At 41.7% G+C, this 11,875-nt stretch overlaps 1 protein-coding gene across 1 annotated transcript in view; it reads right to left on the bottom strand.

Moving 5' to 3' along the window:
• The window catches only part of LOC107735402 (zinc finger homeobox protein 3-like), a 27,777-nt gene that overhangs the window by 12,991 nt on the left and 2,911 nt on the right, over positions 1–11,875 (bottom strand). Inside the window, exons 2-3 of the mRNA XM_016547096.1 lie at positions 3,750–6,488; positions 2,848–3,073 (exon numbers count right to left, since the gene is read on the bottom strand). Coding sequence (XP_016402582.1) covers positions 2,848–3,073; positions 3,750–6,473 — 2,950 coding nt within the window. The 5' untranslated portion in view covers positions 6,474–6,488. The remainder of the gene's footprint in view (positions 1–2,847; positions 3,074–3,749; positions 6,489–11,875) is intronic.

Below are 11,875 nucleotides of genomic sequence, written 5' to 3'. Positions count from 1 at the left end.
GAGGTATCTTCTGGTGGTTCTTTGAGAAGGTGATTATGACAGAGGGTGAGAGAGCGAGCGAGAAAGGCCATCTGAACACCAATTATCCTGACAGACACGCTATTGATTTCCTATCAAACCAACACACCCATAAACACAGAACACATAACCTGAAACTGTCAAATCCGCTCTAGTTACGACCGCCCCATTGAGCCCTCTCGCTCAGTCATTCTCTCAAAGTCACACACACCGCTCTGAACCTGACCAAAAATATTAGTCTATTGTTGAGCATCTCTCACAGGGAAAATCACAACAAAGAAGCTTAGGAATGGAAATGTAAAAAATAAATTCATCAATGAACAACGGCAACTAAATATACATAGCACTGAAGAAAATCTTTATATTACAGTCACATTGAAATTGTGATAAAATAGCAAATTATACATTATAATTATATATGTATTTATAACTCAATTCTGTGAATTTGTAATGCAAATATAATCTGAATTTAACCAAATTTACACATGGGAATGGGTGTTTTAGACAAACTTTTTTCACCTGCAATAATCAGAGTAATTATCAAAGGCACAAATATTTTAATTATGAAGCTGCATTCAAAATCCACTTCAAAACCTAAACGGGGCTTGGGGGGGCATGCATTCACTCTGAATGGCCATGATGCTTCTGTGTGCACTTCTTTCTGCATACACGTCTTGGACAAAACAGATGACCGTGGCTCAGCGTGGTGAGGTCATTTCGGCCAGTAATGAAGTGATCAGATGCACCCACACATGCTAACACACTCCAGGCGCACACTCAACACACACTTCATCAGCACTTCCTACTCGTCCCAGGGATCAATATACAAATGCTCAGCAGCATTGATCCAGTATTGATTATAAATTAGGCAATGCCCTGGTGTTCCTAAAGAGATCAATAACCAGCCATTCAGCTGCGGCGCTCCAGCAGGTCGGAAGCAGCGCTGATTCGATATTCCTACAGGTTCAAATTCACACTGAAACAGCTACTCAACTCTCACTCACTGACTTTAGCATTGATTGTACATGACACACTGGCTGCTAACCTTTTCTTGTACCATGCGTGTCACAATTTCTATTCATCGCTAATATAATACTAATATACCGTATTTCATGATTCATGATTTTTTCCCCAATGTTTAGGATTTCTACATTTCTATTAACAATATTAACAAACACCTGTCAGTCTTTAAGAATCTATATCAGGCTTTTTCTGTGCCTTTCCTTTAAAATGTTAATTGGAGAATGTTAATTAACTCATGCCTTGTTAGCGGGTTGCACCTTTATTGGCTGCATTGACTGGCTAACCCTCTAGTTTAGCCTCTTTCTTGCCAGTGAAGATGTTACAAATGTGATTATTGGCAAGTCAATTAACAAAATCAATTCCTACCATTCTGTACAAAAAGCACAACGCTGACTCTTTCTTTCTCTCTCTCTCGCACACAAATGCATATGTACATATACACATACAAACAGGCTGGGTGCCAAGGTCAGGCTATTGTTCAACTCATTAGCTGAGCTTATTCTGTGTTAGAACTAAATGCTAAATTGCCTCCACCACCCGGTTTTCTCAATTACCCCAGTGTAAATATCTGCCCTCTTCTCTTTCTGTTTTTTGGCATGTCTGTCAGCCCCTCCCCCTCTGTTGTTCTGTTGTGTGTTTTAGAGCCTTGAGCGTCATGAGCACAACACACAAGGGACAGTTAGTCTTTTGATTTGGGTTTTAAGGAATTCTCCCTGACTTTCTCCCTAACGTTAATCTAGCATCAAAAGCTGGCGTTCTGCTTATGAGTGTGTTGGATTCTGCTCATTTTCCTCCCCTGAAATGTGACTTTAAACTAACTGGTTTGAAAAGACAGTTTTTGGTGCTTGGTAAAACCCTTGAAGGTAACTTGGTTTTTCCATATCCAAAGTCATTTACAATTCACAAAGCAACCGTGCATGTGTGTCTCATACCATTTTCTTGAGCAGGGCTTTTTCGGATTGTAAAGATGGCACCAAGCTCCTCCTCATCCTGCAGACCCTTCTGGATTCGCTGTAGTCTCAGCAGCCCCTCCCCTCTCTGGTGGCTCAATGAATGGGAGTGCCTGTGCCTTTCCTTTAAAATGTTAATTGGAGAATGTTAATTAACTCATGCCTCGTTAGTGGGTTGCGCCTTTATTGGCCGCATTGACTGGCTAACCCTCTAGTTTAGCCTCTTTCTTGCCAGTGAAGATGTTACAAATGTGATTATTGGCAAGTCAATTAACAAAATCAATTCCTACCATTCTGTACAAAAAGCACAACGCTGACTCTTTCTTTCTCTCTCTCTCGCACACAAATGCATATGTACATATACACATACAAACAGGCTGGGTGCCAAGGTCAGGCTATTGTTCAACTCATTAGCTGAGCTTATTCTGTGTTAGAACTAAATGCTAAATTGCCTCCACCACCCGGTTTTCTCAATTACCCCAGTGTAAATATCTGCCCTCTTCTCTTTCTGTTTTTTGGCATGTCTGTCAGCCCCTCCCCCTCTGTTGTTCTGTTGTGTGTTTTAGAGCCTTGAGCGTCATGAGCACAACACACAAGGGACAGTTAGTCTTTTGATTTGGGTTTTAAGGAATTCTCCCTGACTTTCTCCCTAACGTTAATCTAGCATCAAAAGCTGGCGTTCTGCTTATGAGTGTGTTGGATTCTGCTCATTTTCCTCCCCTGAAATGTGACTTTAAACTAACTGGTTTGAAAAGACAGTTTTTGGTGCTTGGTAAAACCCTTGAAGGTAACTTGGTTTTTCCATATCCAAAGTCATTTACAATTCACAAAGCAACCGTGCATGTGTGTCTCATACCATTTTCTTGAGCAGGGCTTTTTCGGATTGTAAAGATGGCACCAAGCTCCTCCTCATCCTGCAGACCCTTCTGGATTCGCTGTAGTCTCAGCAGCCCCTCCCCTCTCTGGTGGCTCAATGAATGGGAGTGCTGCACTAAAGAAAGGCTGTTCTGAGTGGAGAAATCACACAGCACACAGTGCAGCCAAACATCTTCAGACTCCACTCCATCCAGCTTCTGCAAATACTGAGAGAAAGTAAAGATAGCCATTAATCATACATGCATGTGCGAGAGTGAAAGGAAAGGAAGGAAATAAGAAAAGAAGTCAAATCAATGAATAAAACACTCTTCTACTTCATCCAGCTCACATTTCAACACCAGTAAATAACATACTCAAGTACTTTAGCGGAAGCCAAATACTGACCATGTAGTCATAAATGATCAATATGTGGCTTCCTCTAATGTGGACAACACAATAAATATCAATGCAGGATCAATACAACCCTGTAAAAACACCTATGTAGATGTTACTTAACATGCTTTGCTCAAATAAACGTTAAATCTCTCCCTCTGTCTGAGGTCTGGTGAAAGCGGAGCAGACAGATTCAAAGAAAATTAACCCAGTGAAACATCACATGCACACATTAAGACACGAAAGCACATACGCACAACCACGGTGAGAAACACCAGTCCACTTGTTTTACAGAACTCTAAACTGATTAGAGATGTGCTGAGTTAATGGACTACATTAGCAGGAGGGAAAAAATAACATACAATCTATCTCAATTACCAAAGAGGCCTTACAGGCCTTGGGAAGAATTGAGTCACTCAGGGAATCTTGGGCTTTTTGTTTTACTGACAGGAATATCAGGCCCCAGACTTTTTGTACACTGAGTTTCTGGTTTTGAATTGTGAGATTTACCTTATATAGTCTCAGGCTGGTCTCGTGTCTGGAGTTCATGGTGTGTAGCTTCAGTTTCTCCAAACTGCTGGCCTCATAGTCACAAGCATTGCACCTGAGCTGCACCTGACTTCCAGCAGCAACACACCTGAGGCGCCATTCTTCTTCCTCCTCGCTGTTTCCATGTTGACTACTGGCCTCTCGAAGGTGTGCGGCTAGCTGGTAGCGCTGAACATGTTTGTCTGTCTGGCAGTGCAGTTGGAAGTTAGCTCGCAGAGGCGTGGCATAATGGCAAAGGCGACAATGATGTGTGTCTCCGGTTGTGCTCCTCCAGTAGGAATTGGGTAATGATCGCTGCATGGTCAGGTGTTGACTTAGCTCCTCTAGGGTGTCACAGGAAAAGCAGCCACATAGAATGCATTCAAAGAGTTTCTGTGAGGAGGTTTCATTGCAGGACAGAGGAGTGATGGCATCAGGCAGTTTAGTCTGAGGTTGGCAGTGGCGGTAAAGCTCAGTGGCATTGTGCTTACGTTGACGTTGCATGTGTGCCAGGTTCTGCTGCAGTAGAAGCAAATTGTGCGTGTGCTTTTCACTGGTCATGTGGATTCGGAGGTTCCGTGCCACATTGGTTTCATAGTCACAGACTTCGCACCGCCACGACGCATGTCCCCGGAGCTTAGATGGAGAGGGGGAGTTGGCTTGGGTGGGGTGAGTGAGAGTAGGATGCGAATGGGTTAAAGGATTGGGCTGGGATGCTGGGCTGTGCACATGTGACTGCGTCTGCAGGCTCTGCATGTTGTTGAGGTGTTTGTCCGATTGCATGTGGATGCTCAAGTTGCCTTTGGTGGTGGTGGAATATTGGCAGACTTGGCAGCGGAAGGGCCTGTATCCGCAAGAATATGTCTCGCCTCTTGCTAGGCGCGGGTGACTCTGCCCACTGCTGCAGTACGGGCACTGTTCAGACTCTGACTCTGGGTGTTTCTCCTTCATATGGGCCTCAAGAGTTTGCTGGTACTTGTAGTGCCAGTTGCATTTCGGACACTTCAATGTCTTGCAGGAATTTCTGGTGTGTACCAGAGTGGCTTGAATGCCAAAAGTGAAAGATGATCCTTGGACATCGTCTCCGGCTGCAACGAATCCTCCATCACCGGCCACCACCAACCTTCCTCTAGAGGCTGTGTCTGGGTGCCCTTCTTCAAGAATAGGCTGACTAGTCTGGGTTAAGGTGGGACTGAGTGTAGGCGACGTGGAATGGCTATGATTATTGGGCAGGTCAGAATGAGTGACAGCATGTCTGTCATCTTCAGACAACCTGGCGGTAGGTTCCATTGCTATGGCACTACCATTTTCTAATTGATCATTTGGTTCTGTTGCTGTGGCACTCTCTTGGTTGGCAAGTTGTTCTGTAGTAGTGACAGTGGATGGGTTTACCACAACAAGGGAAGCAGGTGCAGGGTCGTGGCAGTTAAAGCTTGTTCCACACTCTGACTCAGAGTCTGTAAGGGTTTTGGTGTTGTTCATAAAGCTGGTTGCTATTGTTACAGAGTTTGGAGGTTTCGAAATGCTTTGGTTTGACAGAGCAGCTTCAGTAATGTGCTCTTGTCCGCTACTGCTGCTAATACTGTGAGCACCGTTATCTACAATGCTGCCTACCTCTAAACACAATCTCCTTTCTCCTACCTCACTACTTCCTCCATTCTTTCTTATATCATCCTCCTTGCCTCTTTGTGTGCCCTCTCTTCCCATGGTTGAAGGGTCTTTGGCAGGGCTTGGTACTGAGGTAGCAGGGGAGGTTCTGGGTGGAGAGGGCAGGAGAGGGAGTCCAGGTTTAGAGGTCAGAGACTCTTCATTCTCTTTCCGTCTTGCCGTGTCCTCTGTGCTGTTCCCAGAGGTCAGAGATGCCAGGTTAAATGGTACCACAGACTCACAATTCCTTTTTGGTTCTAGGAAACAGAGGAGCGGCCGATTGCCTGGGCCGGCAGGCTGTAAAATGGCAGAGGTGTGTTTAAATGAGAGCAGATGTTGTTCTTCATCGCTGAAGGTGATATTGTGTTGCCGAGAAGCATGAGCCCTAAATGAGTGTGTACGGCCAAAGGACAGCCGACACAGAAAGCACATCAGGATGGGTTTGGTTAGACCAGACCATGTCACTCCTGTCTCTGATGATCCTGCCACGTCAGGAGCACTATCTTTGGATTGGCGGGTCACCAGAGCTAGACTCTCACCGTCGTCAAGGTTATGCAATTGGAAGACATGAAAAATCTGTGGAGTGGGGCTTTCAGATGAGGAAATGTAACAGGCTCTAATGATGGAGGAAGGAGCACCTAACGAGGAGGAGGGCACACCACTTGTAAGTTTAGTCTCCATCACATAGGCAGACCCATCAGGCTGGTATAGGATCTCTCCAATAGGCCTCTCCACATCATCACATTCTTCCTCTTCATCTGCCTTCTCCCTCTCAGCTGCATCTTTTAACATCTCTCTGGTTGAACATTCATTAACCTGTTTTTCCCTAACTCTTTCTTCATACCTCCCTGCAAGTCTTTCCTCCTCAGCCCGCCCCACTAGTCCACCCTGCTTGGACAGATTTGCTGTGCTCCGATGAATGGCTTGATCTCTGGCCAGCAGGAGTGGACTGGGGGCCAGAGGTCTGCAGAGCCCAGGAGGCTGTTGTGTGTGGGGGCCATAGGCTCCATTGTTGGAGACAGAGTCACAACACTCCATCCTCTGAGCTACTGAGCACATTCATCCCACCCTGGCCTAGAGAGAGATAGAGAATAGAGAAATGGGGTCAAATTTAGAAATCCAAATCACTTGAACATTACAACTTTCATAATGACTTTCGAAATCACTTTGCACTTTACATAATTACAGCAACATATGAGGTATATTAAATTTGAGCAGCATAACAAACTTTAGTGTCACTATTCAGAGAGAAGCAACCCTGGAACGGTGAAGTAAAACAGAAAGAGGTTTAGACTGTGATCAATAGCTCTTTGTCAAGCTGTATTACCAAGAGCTGAATATTACATGAGAGACAATTCCTGGAATCACCAAGATCTGTTCAATTAAATGTCTCTGTCTGTCTCGGCTTCCCCCATCCCCCTCCAGCTGCATTATATTCCCCTTTAGGCAACTGAGCAGAACATAGGGCCGTGTCTACGGGGGATTGCCCCATGACAGTGCCTCCGGAATAAGTTCCCTATTGACTCTAGTCCCAGGTTTCTCCAGAGACACAGCCCCCACAGGCCTTGATCAGTAAAGCAGCTGAAGTGAATTAAATTGAATTATATTAAAGCAGCCTTTCACAACAGGGTTCAACTTACATTAGGTGTCTAAAATAATTGCAATTTGCATTAATGCTAAGTAGAAACAGGTTCACATTTGGATAGGCATTTTAATTGTTTAAGTTTGTGCTGCTGGTACATTTTACAAATGCAAACATATGATGTTGCTACTTAGGCCTGCCTTGTAGTTACACCGTGGGCTATAGCTAAATAATTAAAATGTTCTTATAGTTATTACTGGATTTATCTACAGTTAACACCTAAATAGTGTAAAAACAACAAGCATATGCACAGAAGGTGTCTGAGGAGAGTATAGGGTTTGTGAATTGCAGTTGGGGGGGCTAATTGCTTTGTTTCTACGTTGAAGAGTGCAGATTCTTGAACTCAGATTCAAGCTGTTATATTGAGCTCTCTCTGATCCTCTCTACTGGAGGGGACTAAAGTGCTAATGGGAAAATCAATAGCGTGAATGCTAAGCATCTTACTGGAAGCAAGAGCAGGATGCTAGCACACCAGGCTAAAGGATGTGTTCACTGATTTAGGCTCAAACAGGACCTAAAACAACAGGCTTAAAAGGCCAAAAGCAACGTTTCAAAAATGAACATAGAAGTCCACTCATTTAAATGAACGCAAATACTTACAGAGTGCTGGAAATACATATTCATAAACAGACTGCTGACACAAACTAGACTTCCTGTACAGATCAATTAATATCCAGTCTTTTAAGCTCTATGTGTGCATGTGTATGGTGTAATTAGTGATGTATCTCATTAGCTGCTAGGTTAATTACCCATCTCTCTGGGATACCTGATAGGGGGCACACAGCTGGAATCAAGACATCTTAAATCAATTACTCTCTGGAAGCGTGTGTGTAGATTAAGACCAAGATGTCGGCTGAGAATTACACAAAACCGCACTAACCCTAATATGAACCCTGACACTAGGGCTGCACGATTAATCGAATGCGATTGTCATGCGCATTTTGTTAGTAAAGCCGGTTCTGTAATCAGCAGGAAATCATCATCACGCGCTTTCAGATGGAGCAGAATTTACTACACATAGCCGTTGTTCACTGACAAGTTACGCAAAAAAAAAATAGCAGACGATTTTATTGCACGATTATGAAATCAAAGAAATCATTCGCGATATTGACAGCTGTTTGCATAGCTTCTCGGTGAACTACGGCTCTGTGAAGTAAATGCTGCTCCATCTGAAAGCATGTGAAAATACCACATTTAATAACATATTTTTACTCCAAACTCACTTCATAACGTCAGTCGAGTGTTTGAAATAAATCCTTCTGTGAGATGATGTGGCTTCTTACACAGAATAAGGCACGCAACATATTTCATAGTATTTAAGCAGTGATAAAGGCATTGCATTATAAATATACTTTATTTTAATGAAAATTATAATAATAAGAACTCAGATGAACCGTATATTGCCGTAGTCGTGTGTTTATTAGTCTTGTTGAATCAATGAAAGCAGTTGAATCTTCTGTTTATTCAGCTGCAGCGATAGGCATTTTCTGGGTTTCTTCTGCGAGGCGTATTTAGAGTTTCAGCGCGCGAGCGCGCTCTGGCCTTTGGATAGAGATTTACTGCTGATCACAGAACCGTGCTTCACTGAAAGATACGCATGACAATCGCAGCTTCTGTCGAATAGCGATCTCGATTCCATTTCGATTTATCGTGCAGCCCTACCTGACACTAACAGTACCAGAACTAACACACAAAAAAATACAGGAAAACTGTTTGCACTGAACCGAGACCAGGAAACATTTTCTGAGTGACTAAATTATCTAGCATAAAATGTATCCACATCTTGTGGGCAATCCCTGTTACTTCATAAATCTGTCACTTTGTGAAACATTGATGGCACTCAAAAAAAGAACATAATTTGGATACTTTCTGAAACATTACAGTAAGATAAGTAAATAATCTCACTTCATCTTCAAACAAATTAGAATGTTGTGGAAAAGTTTTTTTCAGAGTTTTTTTTCACTCTTTTCAGATGAGAGCAAGTTTTGTATTTCATTTGGAAACCAAGGTCCTAGAGTCTGGAGGAAAGGTGGAGAAGCTCATAGCCCAAGTTGCTTGAAGTCCAGTGTTAAGTTTCCACAGTCTGTGATGATTTGGGGTGCAATGTCATCTGCTGGTGTTGGTCCATTGTGTTTTTTAAATACACGTGTTGAGAAATAAGTTAATCAATAACCAAACTAACCGGCCCCTAATGAAAGCTGTAACAACCCAGCTACTCATTTTAGTGTATTTTTCTGTTTATTTCAATTTGATGCTTACTTTATATTTACTGATTGCATGAAAGCTTGCAAACTTCATATAAATTAAATAGCTCATTTAATATTTAGTTTGACCTCTTGAGACTGAGTATCAACATTTTCTGACCACTGAAAGAAAGTGCTTAACCTGACAAAAAAAAAGAAAAAAGACAACATGGTGTGGGAAGCCCTGCTGTTTTGTTGGAGAGAGTGATTTCATATTCACAGTGCAGTTTGCTGATTCAGGGTCTCGGCTTCCTGTTTTAATGCTAATCTAATGTTCCCTCAGTATCACAGCAAAAATACTATAGCACAGATACGAATAACAATTATGAAACATGCTTTTTACAACATGACGCAGCACGTATTTAAACTACAGAGTACCTGAGACATTGTAAAAAAAACACTTGAAACACTCAAGTGTGTGCTCTGTCTTCATGCCAGCTTTTGAAACGTTTGTTTTATTTTTATCCTTTTAAGCACATGCATGAATGCATGAACACACAAGAATGAAAACTGTTACAAGGGTTGAACTGTAAAATGAGAGTATCAAATCAAACCAAACTTGAACCTGCTAACCCCACACCCTCTCCCCTTCTCTCTTGCAGTCACGCAAACACATACACATTTTCTCCCACTGTATTTAGACAGCTGTCCTCTCTGCTGTGTGCTTGTCTTTGATCTTTGATTTAATGCCCCATTTACATTAGAGACACTGGCCCATTCAGGAGCGAAACTTCAAAAGAAAGAGAGAGAAAGAGGAAAAAAAGAAAGAGTGGACGTAAGAGAGTGTGAGAGTGGTGGGGAAAATGTATTACTTGTATGATTTAGAAAACTGAGAACTTAAAATATTTCTAAATAAGTCAGCCAGCAAAGAACAAAAGACGCTAACAGGAAGTAAAATGCTGATGCTCTTCCTGAATGACATGCAAAAAGGAAGTCACAGACAAAAATGCAGGATCAAAGGTCAAAAGGTATTGCTGATGTTACGGCAGGGCCGTGACTGTTGTGATAGCTGTCTCCTTAAAAATTAGGCATGTATTAATAGTTGCATTTGAGTATATCAGGTTCCAACAGGCAGGAACGTAGGCCAGTGTTTCACACATGCACACTGATGCATTCTGTCAGCATGCTTACAGTAAGTCACACACGCTTCAGTTTCTAGTGTGAAAGTCTGAGCGTGATGTAAACGTATTGATCTAAACTGCAGCAAGACCCGACGGGATTATGAAATCAATGCTACACTGAAAGAGTTCTTATTCATTTGACTTGATCTTATGCCTCTGACAATGCATGGGAAATGCTCGTGTACACTGCTCTTCTACAGTCAAAATGCAGCATTTGTTATACACATCTCATGGAAAGTGACACTGGGAACTAAAGCTTTTATCTGTTAGGATTATTCATGTAAATATCCTGCATTCATTACCCGAGTATATGCACTGTGAAATGAGAAAGAAAACATTTGTGCAAGATTAACTCCTTTTAACAGCTAGATCATAATCCAAAATCCTGTAGAGCTGAATAACATGCAAAACAAAAATGGAATTGACTAGCTGGAAAAAAATATGTATTTTTAATCAGTGGTATTAACAAATGATTTATGCAACCTCACAAACTGACAAGAGATTACACTGTGGACAATTAGTGACTTGAAAATCATCAGAAATTAATTGGATTGTAAAAACCAGACCGAATTGCCTTTTTGCTAAAACAATAACTAAATAGCCATGTGACTACTAGTTAACAATCCAGTTGCTCATGCATTAATATGGCTAATTTTGTTAAAATTTTAAGAAAAAAAAAAAAAGATACAATATATACATGGTTTAAAAATATATAACTTTCAATATAATATCTATCTATATATCTATTATATATATATATATATATATATACATTTTTCAATTATGTATATACTGTATTGTATAATTTTAGATGTAGTTTCACGTCACACTGCAGCCACTGCTTAACTTGTCAACTGCCCTTAATGCTAATATTACTATTGAAAATACAAACTGTAAAACATGACGTCACAATAGTATTTAAGGACATTTGTAAAGACACCAAACAATCATGCTGAGCTATTTTCCTCTTTCCTTCAATAAAACCAACCTTTTTTACATAAATGTAAGAAAAAATGCTAATCATATACAGAACCCCTACAGAAATATATTTCAGCACTATTTGAAAACACTGCAAAATCTCTTTCGCTCACAACAGGCGCTGTCTGTCTCCATTTCCAGTCCATTTCTGAGAAAAGGTGTTCAACAATTCCATTGACCTTTGCATGATTGCGGTTTATGCACCTTTTATAAACTATACCTTCAATCTATATATTCAACAGCCACGGCAAACAGCACCCACCTCGTTCTGCTTGGACTAACGCAGACAGTGTAATATAGTTCAATATTTGCAGTGAATTCTGGTGAGAGTTCACAGTAATGTGGAGGTGAGGCAGAATCACTGATCACCCTCGTTTCTCCCATCCCTGCACACACACACACACGCACACACGCACACACGCACACACAGTCTGTTTAAGGCGAAAAGTGGGGACATCCCATAGGCGTAATGGTTTT

The sequence above is a fragment of the Sinocyclocheilus rhinocerous genome, unplaced genomic scaffold (assembly GCF_001515625.1).
Source record: "Sinocyclocheilus rhinocerous isolate Xijiao unplaced genomic scaffold, SAMN03320098_v1.1 scaffold942, whole genome shotgun sequence".
In the NCBI taxonomy this organism is placed as follows: domain Eukaryota; kingdom Metazoa; phylum Chordata; class Actinopteri; order Cypriniformes; family Cyprinidae; genus Sinocyclocheilus; species Sinocyclocheilus rhinocerous.
The sequence above is the reverse complement of the archived record's forward strand: the minus strand, read 5'-3'. Positions and strand labels throughout refer to the sequence as shown.